This window comes from Somniosus microcephalus, chromosome 17 (genome assembly GCF_052327205.1).
Source record: "Somniosus microcephalus isolate GS21.2 chromosome 17, FLI_Smic_1.0, whole genome shotgun sequence".
NCBI classification, from domain to species: domain Eukaryota; kingdom Metazoa; phylum Chordata; class Chondrichthyes; order Squaliformes; family Somniosidae; genus Somniosus; species Somniosus microcephalus.
This window is the reverse complement of record NC_141003.1, coordinates 68,864,889-68,884,238: the sequence shown is the minus strand read 5'-3', so window position 1 is coordinate 68,884,238 and position 19,350 is coordinate 68,864,889. Positions and strand designations below refer to the sequence as shown.

At 48.8% G+C, this 19,350-nt stretch overlaps 1 protein-coding gene across 1 annotated transcript in view; it reads left to right on the top strand.

The window, feature by feature from the left end:
• LOC147105817 (fascin-3-like) overlaps nucleotides 1-19,350 on the top strand; it is a 44,858-nt gene that overhangs the window by 6,071 nt on the left and 19,437 nt on the right. Inside the window, exons 3-4 of the mRNA XM_086010591.1 lie at nucleotides 2,624-2,742; nucleotides 13,372-13,531. Coding sequence (XP_085866717.1) covers nucleotides 2,624-2,742; nucleotides 13,372-13,531 — 279 coding nt within the window. The remainder of the gene's footprint in view (nucleotides 1-2,623; nucleotides 2,743-13,371; nucleotides 13,532-19,350) is intronic.

Below are 19,350 nucleotides of genomic sequence, written 5' to 3'. Positions count from 1 at the left end.
ATACACACGCACAGACACACATGCACACACAGACACACACACAGACATGAACACAGACACACACACAGACATGAACACAGACACACACACAGACATGCACACAGACACACACACAGACCCACACACACACAGACCCACGCACACACACAGACACGCACACAGACACACACAGACACACACACAGACCCACGCGCACACACACAGACACGCACACAGACACACACAGACACACACATACACTGACACATGCGCACACACACGCACTCAGACACATGCACATAGACACGCACACACACAGACACACGCACACACAGACACACGCACACACAGAGACGCACACACAGACACACGCACACACAGAGACGCACACACAGACACACACAAACATGCACAGACACACGCACACACAGACACACACAGACATGCACACGGACACACAGACATGCACACAGACATGCACGCACACACACGCGCACACATGCCCACACCGCACACACATGCCCACACCACGCACACACATGCCCACACGCGCGCACACATGCCCACACGCGCGCACACATGCCCACGCGCGCACACATGCCCACACGCGCGCACACATGCCCACACGCGCGCACACATGCCCACACGCGCGCACACATGCCCACACGCGCGCGCACACAGACAGAAAAGCTCAAGCGCATGCGCACACGCACACACACACACGGATATGGACACACACGCACACAGACACACGCACACAGGCGCACGCACAGACACACGGACACGCAGACACACGCACAGGCACAGGCACGCGCACAGGCACGCGCGCACAGACACGCGCACGCGCACAGACACGCACACGCGCACAGACGCACGCGCACAGGCGCACGCGCACAGACACACGCACACAGACAAACAGCCAAACACACCCACACAGACATGTTTACACACAGTCACACACAAACTGCTACGGACAAACCGACACACACGCGTGCACACACACGTACACACACACAGAAACAGCCATAGACATACACAAAGGTAACTTTAGGGCTGCTATCTAGAAATTCAACATGTGAAATACATTTCCAGATAGAGGAATGGTGGCAAAATCCCTGAGATCATTTAAGAAACAGTTGTGTGCTGCAATGTGTTAGGATCTCTCTGGATGGGTTTATCCAGAACCACTCGGCTCCAGGCAATGACTATCTCCAACAAGCGAGTGTCTAACCACCTCCCCATGATATTCAATGGCATTACCATCGCCGAATCCCCCACCATCAACATCCTGGTAGTCACCATTGACCAGAAACTTAATTAGACCAGCCACATAAATACTGTGGCTACAAGAGCAGGTCAGAGGCTAGGTATTCTGCAGCGAGTGTCTCATCTCCTGATTCCCCAAAGCCTTTCCACCATCTACAAGGCACAAGTCAGGACTGTGATGGAATACTCTCCCCTTGCCTGGATGCGTGCAGCTCCAACAACACTCAAGAAGCTTGACACCATCCAGGACAAAGCAGCCCACTTGATTAGCACCCCATCCACCACCTTAAACATTCACTCCCTCCACCACCGGCATACCGTGGCTGCAGTGTGTACCATCTACAAGATGCACTGCAGCAACTCGACAAGGCTTCTTCGGCAGCACCTCCCAAACCCGTGACCTCTTCCACCTAGAAGGACAAGGGCAGCAGGAGCATGGGAACACCACCACCAAGTTCCCCTCCAAGTCACACAGCATCCTGACTTTGAAATGTATCAGCCGTTCCTTCATCGTCGCTGGGTCAAAATCCTGGAACTCCCTCCCTAACAGCACTGTGGGAGCACCTTCACCACACGGACTGCAGCGGTTCAAGGGGGCGGCTCACCACCACCTTCTCAAGGGCAATTAGGAATGGGCAATAAATGCTGGCCTTGCCAGCGACGCCCACATCCCACGCATGAATAAAACCCCCTCCCTGTCCTCATCATCCTCTTGCTTAAAACACGGAAACAATGGAATTCCAAGAGGGAAATCCTTATTTATTTACAACACTATTCTCACTTTAAATTCTTTGGAAATAGCAACAACTGCCTTTCATTCCTAATCAGTCAGTACTGTGGTCTAAGAGAAGTCACTTCCAATCTTCGCAATCCTGCAGGAGTGCTGCACTTAGTGACCTTTGGCCCTCACCCTGCCTTCCCACCTCTAGGATATCGTACTGCCCCCACCCCACCCCACAACTGTCACCGTTACAGTGGCGTTGAGGTACAGATCAGCCGATAATCTAATAGAATAGTGGGACCAGAGATTGTGGAGCCCCCCACCTCGGCCTTTATTATCTATATGTAGTGGAGCAGGCTCACACAATAACAATGGAGCTATCCCAGGAAAACTGTAGCAGCCACTTGTCACACGGTGTTGTCACACGGTATTGTCACGCGGAGATCTCCCCCGCTCTTCTTCGAAATAGTGCCATGGGATCTTTTCCGTCCACCTGAGAGGTGCAAACGGGGCCTCGGTTTACCGTCTCATTACCGCTGCACGCTCGTTCAGTTCTCCTGTCGCATTCTGTGATTTACCTTTAACAGAACAAACTGTAAGAGTATCATAGGCTGATGATTACTGAACTCTCTTCTGTGCTTTTTTTATTTCCCCTAGGGGTGGAGGTTTACGCCCGTTTTGAGAATCTCACTCGGCTCTCGCTCTTTCAGTTTGAAATCAACCTGAATTCTGACCGTGTGAGACTGAGAACAATCAATGGGCAGCTTCTGGCGCAGGTACGTCACGCGGGTACTGTCGTGCGGTGTGCTGTCGCGCGGTGTGCTGTCGCGCGGTGTGCTGTCGCGCGGTACTGTCACACGTGGAGAAAACCACCAGTGCAGACTCAGTAGGCCGAGTGGCATGTTTCTGCGCTGAAACATTGTCTGATTCTGGTGATGTCCCAATAGATTTGACGTTGGATTGTTTGGTCAACATCATTTGAAACTTCCATCTGCCATAAATTAAAATGAATGGATTTAGTTGGGGATGTCTGATTGGTTGAACAACCTCCTGGAGTCCATCGACATGCTACTGAAAACAAAAGTACAGTTAAATGGAAACAAGATAAAAATTTCAGTGTGGCGGTATCCTGATCAAGGTTACGGAAAGAAATTCGCAATTGACAAATGAGCATTCAGTGCATGTAGTGAAAACTCCCAGAAACAAAACTACAGCAACAATTGCATTCACACAATGTCCTGAATGTAATTAAAATGTCCCAAAATGCTTTACAGATAGAGGCAGATAAAGGAAAAAGAAAGACTTGCATTTATATAGCGTCTTTCACAACCTCAGGAATTCCCAAATTGCTTTACAGCCAATTAAGTACTTTTGAAGTGTAGTCACTGTTGTAATGTAGGAATCGCGGCAGCCAATTTGCGCACAGCAAGCTCCCAGGAACAGCAATGCGATAATGATCAGATAATCTGTTTTCAGTGATGTTGGTTGAGGGATCGTTATTGGCCAGGACACCAGGGAGAACTCCCCCGCTCTTCTTCGAAATAGCTCCGTGGAATTTTTTACGTCTCCCTGAGAGGGCAGATGGGGCCTTGGTTTAACGCCATCTCCGAAAGATAGTGAAGCACTTCCTCAGTACTGCACTGAAGCGTCAGCCTGCATTGTGTGCTCATGTGCCTGGAGTGGAGCTTGAACCTTTGACCTTCTGATTCAGGGCCAAGAGCGTACCCACTGAGCCAAGCCTCGGTTAGAGGGATTTAAGGGTTGCCTAAAGCTTGTAAAATCCAAAATTTTATTAAAATGTCACTTCAAACCACATTAAAGTGATTAATTTTCTTTTAATCTCTTGCCTGTAATCCTGTTCACTGGCACCGTCTGTACTTCTCTGCAGAGCCAACCAGCTTTGCCTCGTGCTATTTTGGCTCATGCTGATTTACTTTGTGTGCTTGTGTTGTGTGTTAGGCTCTTGCACCAAAGACTGGCGAGGTGGGAGAGGCACAGTCCCCCAGTGGAACTGTACCAGTGAAATTGGCTAAGGGACATAAAGCAGAGAGTAGTGGTGAACGGTTGTTTTTCAGACTGGAGGGGTGTGTGCAGTGGCATTCCCCAGGGGTCGGTATCCGGACCACTCCTCTTTTTGATCTATATTCATGACCTGGACTTGGGTACAGGGCATAATTTCAAAATTTGCAAATGATACGAAACTCGAAAACATAGTAAACAGTGAGGAGGATAGTAACAAATTTCAGACTGGTGAAATGGGCAGACACATGTCGGATGAAATTTTACACAGAGAAGTGTGAAGTGATTCATTTTCGTAGGAAGAATGAGGAGAAGCAATATAAACTAAATGGTACAATTTTTAGTGCAGGGAGAGAGGGACCTGGGGGTGTACGTACACAAGTCTTTGAAGGTGGCAGGACAAGTTGAGAAAGCTGTTAAAAGGGCATACAGGATCCTTGGCTTTATAAATAGAGGCATCGAGCACAAAAGCAAGGAAGTTATGCCAAACCTTTATAAAGCATTGGTTAGGCCCCAGCTGGAGTATTGTGGTCAATTCTGGGCACCACACTTTAGGAAGGATGTCAAGGCCTTGGAGAGGATTATGAGATTTACTGCAATGGTACCAGGGATGAAAAACTTCAGGTACATGGAGAGACTAAAGAAACTGGGATTGTTGTTCTTGGAGCAGGGAAGGTTAAGGGGAGATTTGTTAGAGGTGTTCAAAATCTTGAAGGGTTTTGATCGAGTAAATAAGGAGAAGCTGTTTCCAGTGGCAGAAGGGTCGGTAATCAGAGGAAACAGATATAAGGTGATTGACAAAAGAACCAGAGGCGACATGAGGAAATGTTTTTTTTACACAGTGAGATGTTGTGATCTGGAATCCGCTTTCCTGAAAGGGTGGAAGAGGCAGATACAATAATAACTTTCAAAAGGGAAATTGGATAAATCCTTGAAAAGGAAAACAATTACTGGGTTATGGGGCAAGAGATGGTCAGTGGGACTAATTGGAGAGCTCTTTCAAAGAGCTGGCACAGACATGATGAACCAAATGTCCTCCTCCTCCTGTGCTGTATCATTCTATCATTCTATGATCATAGTGGCAGGTTAAGTGGCTGAAGCCACAACAATAACAACAGACATCCCAGCGAGCTGGATCTTCCGCCAGCCACTTTGGTCCTGTCATGGCCCTATCCCAAATCCCAGGGACGAGGTCATTCAAGGGGGAGATTTCAGAAAGGCAAATTTTCTTCTTGGTTACTCCCACTCTGGCAGCTCCAAGAATCATAATTGCCTCGGATCAATCGGCAATCCATTCCTTCCTGGTGGGGCCCACATGCGGCCCAGAATGGCACCTACGCCTGTTCTCTGCAGACCGGTTCTGCTGGAACAGCGACATATCTGGTGGGATTCATAGGGACAGAAGTAGGCCATTCAGCCCTTCGAGTCTGTTCCACCATTCAATCAGATCATGGCTGATCTGTACCTCAACTCCATTTACCTGCCTTCGCTCCATATCCCTCGATACGTTTACCCAACAAAAATCTATCGAGCTCAGTCTTGAAAATTTCAACTGACCCCCAGAATCCACAGCCTTTTGGGGGAGTAAGTTCCAGATTTCCACTGCTCTTTGTTTGAAAAAGTGCTTCCTGATTTCACTCCTGAATGACCTGGCTCTAATTTTGAGATTATGAACCTTTGTTCTGGCCCACAGTGGAAATAGTTTCTCTCGATCTACCCTATTGAATCCCTTTAACGTTTTAAACACCTCGATTAGATCACTCCTCAACCTTCTAAACTCAAGGGAATGCAAACCAAGGTTATGCAGCCTGTCTTCATAATTTGACCCTTCAGCCCCATGGTGAAGGGGTGCAGGGGGGGTGCTGGCAGTGCGGGGGCTGAGAATGTCCCCAGCCACAGCCCCAATTTTAATGCTGATTTTTTTTAAATGTAGGGGTTAAGTGACAGTCTGACAGTGAGCCCAAAAAAATTGGACTGGAACTCTCAACTGTGGCAGGGGTGTAAGATGGCTGATATCGGATCAGCTGCCCGTGACACACGGCCCTCATTTTCCTTTCCAATGCAGGGGTGTATAACAGGTGTCGTCCATATTACACCCCCTGACGAGCTTCAATGTTCCTCCCGTGATGTCTTATTGTTCTGGCTTGTCAGTTAGCTTGACTATGCCTGTCTTAAGTCCCTCGTTTCTTCCCTTGAGTTGTGGCAATTTTCAAAATGAAAGCCGATTTTTACTGATTTTCTTAGAATTCTCAAAGTCCAATTTCTCCTCCCACCCCCGCCACTAAAAACAAAGCCAGAGAAAACAGCCCGAGAAGAACCTGAGGGTGGGGTGGAGGGGGAGGGGTGGGGGGATGAGGGAGCAGAGGGAGGGAGTGGAGGGAGGCGGAGGGGTGAGCGGAGGGAGGGAGGGAGTGGGGAGCGGAGGGAGGGAGGGAGGGAGTGGGGAGCGGAGGGAGGGAGTGGGGAGCGGAGGGAGGGGGAGGGGTGAGCAGAGGGAGGGGCGAGGGGGCAGCGGCGGGAGGGGGCGGGGTGAGCGGAGGGAGGGAGTTGGGAGGGGGAGGGGTGAGCAGAGGGAGGGGGAGGGGTGAGCGGAGGGAGGGGGAGGGGTGAGCGGCGGGAGGGGGTTGAGCGGAGGGAATGGGAGTGGAGGGGGAGTGGGGAGCGGCGGGAGGGGGGAGCAGAGGGAGGGGGAGGGGGAGCAGAGGGAGGGGAGAGTGGGGAGCAGAGCGCGGGAGTGGGGGGAGGGGGGAGCGGAGGATGGGGGAGGGGGGAGCGGAGGGAGGGGAGGGGGGAGCGGAGGGAGGGGGGAGCGGGGGGAGGGGGGAGCGGAGGGAGGGGAGGGGGGAGGGGAGGGGGGAGCGGAGGGAGGGGTGAGCGGAGGGAGGGGGGTGAGCGGAGGGAGTGGGAGCGGAAGGAGGGGGAGTGGGGAGCAGAGGGAGGGGGAGCGGAGGGAGGGGGAGGGGGAGCAGAGGGAGGGGAGAGTGGGGAGCGGAGGGAGGGGGAGCAGAGGGCGGGGGAGGGGGTAGCGGAGGGAGGGGAGAATGGGGAGCGGAGGGGGAGCAGAGGGAGGGGGAGGGGGGAGCGGAGGGAGGGGGAGGGGGGAGCGGGGGGAGGGGGGAGCGGAGGGAGGGGGAGGGGGGAGCGGAGGGAGGGGGAGGGGGGAGCGGAGGGAGGGGGAGGGGGAGCGGAGGGAGGGGGAGCGGAGGGAGGGGGAGGGGGGAGCAGAGGGAGGGGAGAGTGGGGAGCAGAGGGAGGGGAGAGTGGGGAGCGAAGGGAGGGGGAGGGGGAGCAGAGGGCGGGGGTGGGGGGAGCGAAGGGAGGGGGAGGGGGAGCAGAGGGCGGGGGTGGGGGAGCGGAGGGAGGGGGAGCGGAGGGAGGGGGAGCTGAGCGACGGGGAGGGGGAGCGGGGCGAGGGGGAGGGGGAGCAGAGGGAGGGGGAGGGGGGAGCTGATGGAGGGGGAGGGGTGAGCGGAGGGAGGGGGAGGGGGAGCGGAGGGAGGGGAGGGGGGAGATAAGGGAGGGGGAGGGGAGCAAAGGGAGGGGGAGGGGAGCAGAGGGAGGGGGAGCGGAGGGAGGGGGAGGGGGAGCGGAGGGGGAGGGGCAGTGGAGGGAGGGGGAGCAGGGGGAGGGGGGAGCAGGGGGAGGGGGGAGCAGGGGGAGGGGAGAGTAGGGAGGGGGAGGGGGAGTGGGGGGAGGGGGGAGCGGAGGATGGGGGAGCGGAGGGAGGGGGAGGGGGAGCGGAGGGAGGGGAGCGGAGGGAGGGGGAGGGGTGAGCGGAGGGAGGGGGAGGGGTGAGCGGAGGGAGGGGGAGGGGTGAGCGGAGGGAGGGGGAGGGGGATGGGGAGGGGGGAGCGGATGTTAATTACCTCGGAGTAACCACAATAACAACAACAATTTGTATTTATAAAGCGCCTTTAATGTAGTGAAACTTCCCAAGGTGCTTCACAGGAGCATATGAAACAAAATTTGACACCGAGCCAGATCAGGAGATATTAGGACAGTGTAGTGTATGTATCCGTCTACCTTTAAGAAAACCATTGTATGTAACCGTTCACCTTTAAGAGAACTATTTTAGGTGTGGCACTACTTTGTTGGCTTCTGTATACTGTAATACCGACGGTGACCACACCGGTATATAAGTGCTGTGTCAGGATTTATTTGGCAGATTCGCCCTGACCTTCGAATAGTAAAGTCCTGTTTTAAGTTACTCTGGTAGTCTGTGTATTAATTAACTAAACAACCCACAGACTTTACAGTGGCGACGAGTCCGATCGTACCCTGCGGCAACAATACTTCCGAAGCAGTTAACGAGCGTCGAGAAGAGGCAACCGCCCTCGTCATTCTGCTGGGAGAAAACTCGAGTCTGCAGAGCTGGAAAGGAGGAAGAATTCAGAGACAAAGACTTCCATCAGCAACAGGCACTGACTGTTCCTTCTGCCACGGTGAGGAGTGAGCCGATCAGCACGAGAAGCAAGCCGGCCACGGTGACTGTGAGTAAGGGAAAAGTGAAAAGAATAACCGGAGGATAAGGGCGGTGCACTCGACCACGGTCGAGGGGGAAAGGAGCCGGACAGAAGTCGGGCCCAGAGGCGCTGAGACTGGGGCAGCGTGGAGCAAGGAAGCCGCGGTACAGACAGGCTGGGGACGCAATGGCGTCGTGAGACAGCTAGACCGCGACCGGCGAAAAAGGCCGGGCAGCGACCGAAGCCACGAAGCGCTGCGACCGGGAGCGTAGGCGCGGGAAGATAGAGAGGGCTGGGAGCCGAGCGAGCGGGAGAGGCAGAGCCGACCAAGGGAGACTGAGCGAGAGCCAGTCCAGCGGCTGAAAATGTTCGCCATCAACGGGGTGTACCCAGCGCCGGTAGAGCCGAGCGAGCGGGAGAGAAACAGAGCCCGAGCAAGGGGAACCGAGCGAGAGCCAGCCCAGCGGCTGAAACTGTTCGCCGTCAACGGGGTGTACCCAGCGCCGGTTGCCCTGCCGAGAAAAGGGAAAGCACTGAAGCCCGACGCGCAGGCTGTGAACCTGAAAGCCGTCGCCCGTGGGGAAAGTGTACCCCTCCCGCCAGGGGAAGAAACGCGGGAAGCCGCCATTAGGCGGAGAAGAAGACAGAAGCGGGGAACCGCCATTGAAGTGGGCGGGGAGAGAAGATAAGCGCGGGAAACCGCCATTTTCGCGGGAACCGCCATCTTGGGAAAAAAAAAAAAAAAAGAAAATTTAAAGAAATAATTCGTGGTGTTATCAGGAAGAGAGGAAGATGCCTAAGCGTGGTAACATCAACGATTTTAATTCCGAGGTAGAAGACTGGGCCACGTATGTGGAACGCATTGAGATCTATTGTGAGGCCAATAAAATAGAAGAAGATGACAAAGCTATAACCTTGCTAAACTCGATGGGCGCGAAGACATACGGGCTCTTGAAGCATCTACTAGCACCAGCTAAACCGGCGGATCAGACTTTCGATGATATTGTGACTGTTCTGAAGGATCACTTGAACCCCACACCGTTGATGTTGGCGGAACGATTCAAATTCTATGCGAGAACGCAAAGGAAAGACGAAAGCAACGCAGAATACTTGGTCGAACTGCGTAGACTAGCGAAACACTGCCAGTTTGGAGGGAATCTGACAGAGGCATTGCGAGACAAGTTCGTGTGCGGGTTGTCAAAGGAAGGAACGCAAAAGCGACTACTCGAAGAGAACGACCTTACACTTGACAGGGCTGTCCTTATTGCAGCATCGCACGAAGCCGCAGCGAAGGGAACTGCGGAAATGCAGCTAAAGGCAGCGGCACTCAGTGTGGATCAAATTACCTCGAGTACAACAAAATGCTATCGTTGTGGGAAGACAACACACGACCAGAACCAATGCTGGTTTAAGAACCAGGAATGTAGGAAATGTGGCAAACTGGGTCACATAGCTAAGGTATGCCGGTCAGGGAAGAAGACCAACAACCAAAGGAAGCCATCACAGGAAAAGTACAACAAGGTACACAAGGTGGCTGAGAAGAGTTCAGACGAACAGAATTCGGACTCCGACCCAAACGGCCAGGAGCTGGGCAGTCTGAGAATTCACAATGTGAGTAAGGAAGCTGACCTACAAACTATCTGGGTCATGCTAAAAATAGCTGGAGTCCAAGTGAAAATGGAGTTGGACACTGGATCAGCTCTATCAGTCATAAATCGAAGGGATTACCACCGGCTATTCTCACATATACCCTTAAGAGATACCAAGTTCGTATTGCAGACATACACGGGGCATAAAGTATACCCCATGGGGAAGATAAGAGTCAAAGTGAGAGATGGGGGTAAAGAACACCCAAGAATGAACTTATACGTACTACCTGAGGGAGGACCACCACTTCTGGGACGGGAGTGGATCAAGAAAATAGACATGGAATGGCACTATCTAAAAGCCATAATGAGTGAGGACTCGGTGCAGACAATCAGCTCAGATTCTGAAACGGATGACGATAAGACCAACCCAAATATGAAAGACAAGGCTAAAATGGACTTGCCGACTAAGGTTGGAAGAACGAAGGCATGCATAAAGGCTTATGCTCCAGAGAAGAACAAAGTTTCAGAACAGAACTCCACCGAACAACGACAACATAGTTTGACAGAGAATTCTGAGTCTGTTCAGTTTACGGACATATCCATGACTGACGAACACCGAGCTCGGACTCAGCTTTATTTCAAATTACGACAGCAAGTAGAACAAGTGAGTTACCGTCTCGAACAAGAGATGAAAACAATGAAAAAGTTCTATGACACCGAATGGGAGAATCTGGAAAGACAACAGAAGCAGCTAGCTCAAGCAGAGAGCGACCATAGAGCCATTGTGACCAATTACCGATCACATCTCCCTTATGCTGTTCAGGAGTTAGAATATTTGCAGGAAGGAGCAAATGAAGAGGAATCTTCAGGAAGCCAGGATTTTATTCCCGTTCTTCTCTACAACTCCTTACAAGCAGAGTTTGAGAAGTTGAAGGAACAGTATGAACAGGCCCAGGCTACAATCCTGGAGGGGATTAACTCAGCAACCTCCGAAAAGCTAGTTTCAGTAGAAGCATATGAGCAACTAAAGGTTGAACATGAGCAAGAAGTCCAAAGGCTGCAGGAAATTCTTGATGAGCTCAAGGCCAAGACAGACTCATCGGTAGAAGTTCCATCCATAGATGAGAAATTAGAGGTGAAAGACATGGCAGAACATGAAAGACAAGATGTCCAAGAACTCATAAAAATATTGAAGGAAACCCAAGACAAATATGAGGCGGCAATGACCGAGGTTCAACAACTTGAAGAACAGATTCAACTGGGAATCCTTTCAGTGGAAGAAAAGGAAACTGTAAGAAACACAGAGACTGTAAGAATGGCCCCTGAACATGAGCTAGAGAGCATCAAGGCGCAACTTCTCCAAGCGCTGCAAGCCAAAGTACAAGAGGAAAAGAAGGTGAAAGCATTGGAGGAAAAGGTGGATGAAATGGAGAAGACTCTGATCCACAGTGTTCCCGTGGAAGAGTTAACGGTCAGCCAACTCCTTCATATGCTGAGGGACAAGACTCTGCAATGGGAACAATCTGAACACGAGCTTCAATCTTCAAAGGGAAGGAGTTCGGAGCTCTCAAAAGTTATGGAAATAGCTGAGGTTGCAACACAGATTTTACTGGGATGCCAAAAGTACGCTGAATCACGTCTATGTGAACAACAGAATGTTGAAACAGCTGCTCCAGTAGAAGGATTGAATAGCCCGATCAATCAATCCCCGATGGAAGGGGAAGTATTGAAATCACAAATGAGGTCATTAGTGAAGGATTTGCAGGAAACCCAGGAAGAGCGGGATGAATATGAACGCATGAAGAAGTCTCTTCAGGAAAGATGTCTAGGGAGGGAACAACAGTCGGCTAACGTCCAGTTGGGTAAGGAAGAAGTAGCAGGCCCTCTCGCTAGACTAGTTCAGGACGACACCGAATATTACCATGACCTGTTGAGTGACACGGAATATTACGAGGACTTGGTCTGCCCAGCTTGTGATGAAAACTCCCAAAGTGCAGAAATCAGGATGAAGCACTTAAAGTCTAAGGAACATAGGGAGATGGTGGCGCTACAGCTGGCAGCTGATAAGGGAGCCCCGAGAGTCTCCAAGAAGCAGAAAAGAAAAAGACGAAGCAGAAGGTGATAACCATCTAAATCATTATCACTTCTACCAGATCATGTACGTGGGCCCTACGAAGGGAGCCAAATCAGTTGGCAAGTAGGAAAAATTACCAAGGCAGTCCAGCTGTTTGTAAAAGTCAGCACTGCTGGTTCAGCAGGACGGAAGTTCAAGCTGTTAAGTCAAGGGAAAGACTATTGGATGAGTCACGCTAGCAATGTGAACCGGCTACACCACAGAGATGTTGTTCAGACCGAGTCAAGACCAGAGACTGAATCTGTAAACTGTTTCCTGCATAGATTATACCTGTGAATTGTTTTACATGAAGTTGAATATATGTTATGTTTAATGGGGGACTAAGTATGTTGTAAGCTAAAAAGGGAGGATTGTAGTGTATGTATCCGTCTACCTTTAAGAAAACCATTGTATGTAACCGTTCACCTTTAAGAGAACTATTTTAGGTGTGGCACTACTTTGTTGGCTTCTGTATACTGTAATACCGACGGTGACCACACTGGTATATAAGTGCTGTGTCAGGATTTATTTGGCAGATTCGCCCTGACCTTCGAATAGTAAAGTCCTGTTTTAAGTTACTCTGGTAGTCTGTGTATTAATTAACTAAACAACCCACAGACTTTACAGACAGGAGGCCAAAAGCTTGGTCAAAGAGGTAGGTTTTAAGGAGTGTCTTAAAGGAGAGAAAGGCGGAGAGGTTTAGGCAGAGATTAGGGCCTCGGCAGCTGAAGGCACGGCCGCCAATGGTGGAGCGATTATAATCAGGGATGCGAAAAGGCCAGAATTTAGCGAATGCTGAGGTCTTGGAGGGTTGTCGGGCTGGAGGAAGTTACAGAGATAGGGAGGGGCGAGGCCATGGAGGGATTTGAACAGGAGGATGAGAATTTTAAAATCAAGGCCGGACTGGGAGCCAATGTAGGTCAGCGAGCACAAGGGTGATGGGTGAACGGGACTTGGTGTGAGTAAGCGTACGGGCAGCAGAGTTTTGGATGAGCTGAAGTTTACCGGAGAGGGGGATGTTCGGCAGAAGCCTAGTTTACGGTGCCTAAAAGGTTTCCCTGCTAAACCTCTGCCAGGGTCATGACCGGGGCAGCATGAGAAACCCTGAGGGAATTCACCCCCCACAGCCCCATGGTTTATTAAATTGCCAATAAAAACTGACTTTAATGATCCTTAAATATGAACAGTTGCCTGACTTCTGTGATCTGACTTTTTGAGTAGCGGAGACAAGCCGCCATCTTGGCCGATGGGAAAGACACCGAGGAGACCACTTACTTCACCGTGAGGTGGTGTCAAGGCAAAGTAACGTTTCAGGCTGCTAACAAACAATACCTGACAATGAAACCCATTGGACAGATTGTAGCCAGTGCTCAGCAGGCAGGTAAGGGAGACATTAACAACACCTTCTCTTAAAATTAGAGCTAGGACATTTAGGAGGGAAATTAGGAAGCGCTTTTTCACACAAAGGGTAGCAGAAATCTGGAACACTCTCCTCAAAATTAATGCGGATGCTGGGGGCAATCGATACATTTTTGTTGGGTAAAGCCCAGATTGTATAAGAACTGTCAGCCCTAGTGTATATTATAGAGAATAGCAGCCCCTGTGTATATTATAGAGAATAGCAGCCCCTGTGTATATTATAGAGAATAGCAGCCCCTGTGTATATTATAGAGAATAGCAGCCCCTGTGTATATTATAGAGAATAGCTGCCCCTGTGTATATTATAGAGAATAGCAGCCCCTGTGTATATTATAGAGAATAGCAGCCCCTGTGTATATTATAAAGAATAGCAGCCCCTGTGTATATTATAGAGAATAGCAGCCCCTGTGTATATTATAGAGAATAGCAGCCCCTGTGTATATTATAGAGAATAGCAGCCCCTGTGTATATTATAGAGAATAGCAGCCCCTGTGTATATTATAGAGAATAGCTGCCCCTGTGTATATTATAGAGAATAGCAGCCCCTGTGAATATTATAGAGAATAGCAGCCCCTGTGTATATTATAGAGAATAGCAGCCCCTGTGTATATTATAAAGAATAGCAGCCCCTGTGTATATTATAGAGAATAGCAGCCCCTGTGTATATTATAGAGAATAGCAGCCCCTGTGTATATTATAGAGAATAGCTGCCCCTGTGTATATTATAGAGAATAGCAGCCCCTGTGAATATTATAGAGAATAGCAGCCCCTGTGTATATTATAGAGAATAGCAGCCCCTGTGTATATTATAGAGAATAGCAGCCCCTGTGTATATTATAGAGAATAGCAGCCCCTGTGTATATTATAGAGAATAGCTGCCCCTGTGTATATTATAGAGAATAGCAGCCCCTGTGAATATTATAGAGAATAGCAGCCCCTGTGTATATTATAGAGAATAGCAGCCCCTGTGTATATTATAAAGAATAGCAGCCCCTGTGTATATTATAGAGAATAGCAGCCCCTGTGTATATTATAGAGAATAGCAGCCCCTGTGAATATTATAGAGAATAGCAGCCCCTGTGAATATTATAGAGAATAGCAGCCCCTGTGTATATTATAGAGAATAGCAGCCCCTGTGTATATTATAGAGAATAGCAGCCCCTGTGTATATTATAAAGAATAGCAGCCCCTGTGTATATTATAGAGAATAGCAGCCCCTGTGTAGATTATAGCGAATAGCAGCCCCTGTGTATATTAGAGAATAGCAGCCCCTGTGTATATTATATAGAATAGCAGCCCCTGTGTATATTATAGAGAATAGCAGCCCCTGTGTATATTATAGAGAATAGCAGCCCCTGCGTATATTATAGAGAAGAGCAGCCCCTATGTATATTATAGAGAATAGCAGCCCCTGTGTATATTAGAGAATAGCAGCCCCTGTGTATATTATAGAGAATAACAGCCCCTATCTATATAGAGAATAGCAGCCCATGTGTATATTATAAAGAATAGCAGCCCCTGTGTATATTATAGAGAATAGCAGCCCCTGTGTAGATTATAGCGAATAGCAGCCCCTGTGTATATTAGAGAATAGCAGCCCCTGTGTATATTATATAGAATAGCAGCCCCTGTGTATATTATAGAGAATAGCAGCCCCTGTGTATATTAGAGAATAGCAGCCCCTGTGTATATTATAGAGAATAACAGCCCCTATCTATATAGAGAATAGCAGCCCATGTGTAGATTATAGGGAATAGCAGCCCCTATGTATATTAGAGAATAGCAGCCCCTGTGTATATTATATAGAATAGCAGCCCCTGTGTATATTATAGAGAATAGCAGCCCCTGTGTATATTATAGAGAATAGCAGCCCCTGTGTATATTATAGAGAAGAGCAGCCCCTGTGTATATTATAGAGAATAGCAGCCCCTGTGTATATTATAAAGAATAGCAGCCCCTGTGTATATTATAGAGAATAGCAGCCCCTGTGTATATTAGAGAATAGCAGCCCCTGTGTATATTACAGAGAATAACAGCCCCTATCTATATTATAGAGAATAGCAGCCCCTGTGTATATTATAGAGAATAGCAACCCGTGTATATTAGAGAATAGCAGCCCCTGTGTATTTTATAGGGAATAACAGCCCCTGTGTATATTATAGAGAATAGCAGCCCGGTGGCATAGTGGTTAGCACTGTTGCCTCACAGCGCCAAGGACTCCGGGTTCGAATCTGGCCTCGGGCGACTGTCTGTGTGGAGTTTGCACATTTTCCCTGTGTTTGCGTGGGTTTCCTCTGGGTGCTCCGGTTTCCTCCCACAGTCCAAAGATGTGCGAGTTGGGTTGATTGGCTATGATAAATTGACCCTTAGTGTTAGGGGGATTAAATACATGGGGTTACGGGGATAGGGTGGGATATGTGTTGGTGTAGGGGTTACGGGGATCGGGTGGGATATGTGTCGGTGCAGGCTCGATGGGCCGAAATGGCCTCTATCTGCACTGTGGGGTTTCTGTGAATAGCGGCTCCTGTGTATATTATAGAGAATAGCAGTCCCTGTGTATATTATAGAGAATAGCAGCCCCTGTGTATATTATAGAGAATAGCGGCTCCTGTGTATATTATAGAAAATAGCAGCTCCTGTGTATATTATAGAGAATAGCAGCCCCTGTGTATATTATAGAGAATAGCGGCTCCTGTGTATATTATAGAAAATAGCAGCTCCTGTGTATATTATAGAGAATAGCAGCCCCTGTGTATATTATAGAGAATAGCAGCCCCTGTGTATATTATAGGGATTAACAGCTCCTGTGTATATTATAGGAATTAACAGCCCCTGTGTATATTACAGAGAATAGCAGCCCCTGTATATATTATAGAGAATAGCAGCCCCTGTGTATATTATAGAGAAGAGCAGCCCCTGTGTATGTTGTAGGTGAAGGTAGTTCAATATACTTATGAAGGCAATGTGGACTGAGGTGAAGGAACTAAATCAACATCAACCAAAATGGCATGAAGCAAGGCTGATTGGCCTTATAATAAGTACTGAGAGATTAGTACAGAGTGACCATTGATGTGCGGATTACCCAGAGTGTAATTAAAAGAAAAATAATCACCTTAGCCTCTCTAGAAGTGATGTAACCCACTTTAATATTAATTTATACAGATTTAACATTTTTTAATTTACTAATGAAGTTGTACCTGCTGACCAACTTGTTTGGTGCAAGGTCAGGGCTTTCACCTGCTTCCGTTTATTGCCGGTGGTTGGACACAGGATGCCCATTTACGGAGTAGTACCTCTTGCTGGTCATGTAAGGGGCACTACTCTCCACAGGAGAGTGAAGACCCATCTATCACTCCCCGATCACTGGGAAACCCAGGAAGTCCATAAAAGCCAAGGGCACATGCTTGCTGCTCCCTGGCAGCCACAGGAAACACAATGGGGGTACATTTCACCTTCACCGCCCGGACAGCAATGTGGTAGAGCGGATCGCCTGCCCATCGCAGAACCCGCCCAATTGTCATCAATGGTGAAGGTGAAAATTACCCCCCATGTATTGACTCACCTCCGCAAACAACAGATCTGTTACCTGCCGTATGAACTAATGGGCACAACTCTCTGGTAACCTCCCTACTGAATCGAAGCCTCCACAGGCACTGAGGTTTAAGAAAGCCCTTTTAGGATCACATGCCTCCCAGCTGGAGCTCACCTCCTCTGGCGCTGTCTGATTGCTCAGGCATTCTGCAGAGCTTCCTGCCCATCCTCTCACTCCAGATATCACATGTACAGATGAATTGCTAAAAGTACCCCCTAATATACTGCACAGTAAGATCTGCTCACTGCAGCCGAAACACTCAGAACACACTTCCAATATGGACTTGTACCCAAAGACTGTAAAGTTAGAGATGGACTTTGATAACTCAATGTCCAATAACAGACCTGCAGCCAGTGTCGTGGCAGGATACCACATCGCAGGACATCCTGATATAATAAACACAACGAGAAATAGCTATTTGCATTTCACTGGCTGCTTCTGATGCAGCGCTGTGAGGGCTCTTTGGAAATCAGAACAGGAAATTCGGGATAACACAATTTTCCGATGCACAGGCACTCGCTGGGGCACACAGCCACAAAGATTCTCCTCAGTATGTTCTCTACTTCTAGAAACCATAGAATCATAAAATCATAGAATGAAACTGGACAGAAACAAGTCATTCAGTCTGTGCCAGTGTTTTCCCCCAAATTAGCCATCCAGTCTAATGGCTCTCTCCTGGTTAGCTCCCTATGACAACAATTAAGTATTATGGTCTAGGTTTTACTTAGTGGCCATTCCTTTAAAAAAAACAACTGCAGTTCAGGTCCCTGTACCAAACTAATTTCAAAAAAATGGTGCAAGTTTCATCAGTTACAGGCTGGAGAGGAATAACCCACACTTAAGCAATGCATTGTGATTGGTTTGGTTTGTATAGGACTGAAATCCCCTTTTTAAATTTGAATGGTCAGATATTCAAAATTCAGTAAGCCCTGTTAACTCATTTGCAGGATGTGAATTGCACTGTTCTGTTCAAATCAGGAGGATCAGTTTAAAATTCTCAGGGAAGCAACCTGATGGAGAGAGAAAGAAATACCTGCATTTCTATAGCGCCTTTCACAACCTCAAGATGTCCCAAAGCGCTTTACAGCCAATGAAGTACTTTTGAAATGTAGTCACTGTTGTAATGTAGGAAACACAGCAGCCAATTTGCACACAGCAAGCTCCCACAAACAGCAATGTGATAAAGACCAAATAATCTGTGTTTAGTGATGTTGGTAGAGGGATGAATATTGGCCGAGACACCGGGGAGAATTCCTCTGCTCTTCTTCGAAATAGTGCCATGGGATCTTTTACATCCAACTGAGATGGCAGAAGGGGCCTCGGTTTAATGTCTCATCCGAATGATGGCACCTCCAGCAGTGCAGCGCTCCCTCAGTACTGTACTGGGAGTGTCACCCTAGATTATGTTCTCAAGTCTCTGGAGCGGGGCTTGAACCCACCACCTCTGATTCAGAGGTGCGAGCACTGCCCACTGAAAAGCTGGTTTGCATTTTTAAGAACATAAGAAATAGGAGCAGGAGTCGGCCATTCAGCCCCTCGAGCCTGCTCCACCATTCAATAAGATCATGGCTGATCTTCTACCTCAACTCCACTTTCCTGCACTATCCCCACATCCCTTGATTCCCTTAATATCCAAAAATCTATTGATCTCTGTCTTGAATATACTCAATGACTGAGCCTCCACAGCCCTCTGGGGTAGAGAATTCCAAAGATTCACCACCCTCTGAGTGAAGAAATTTCTCCTCATCTCAGTCCTAAATGGCCGACCCCTTATTCTGAGACTGTGACCCTTGGTTCTAGACTCCCCAGCCAGGGGAAACATCCTCCCTGCATTTACCCTGTCAAGCCCTGTAAGAATTTAGTATGTTTCAATGAGATCACCCTTCATTCTTCTAAACTCTAGAGAATATAGGCCTAGTCTACTCAATCTCCTCATAGGACAATCCCCCCATCCCAGGAATCAGTCTGGTGAACCTTCGTTGCACTCCCTCTATGGCAAGTATATCCTTCCTTAGGTAAGGAGACCAAAACTGTACACAATACTCCAGGTGTGGTCTCACCAGGGCCCTATATAATTGCAGTAAGATGTCTTTACTCTTATACTCAAATCCTCTTGTAATAAAGGCCTACATACCATTTGCTTTCCTAATTGCTTGCTGTACCGGCATGTTAACGTTCAGTGATTCATG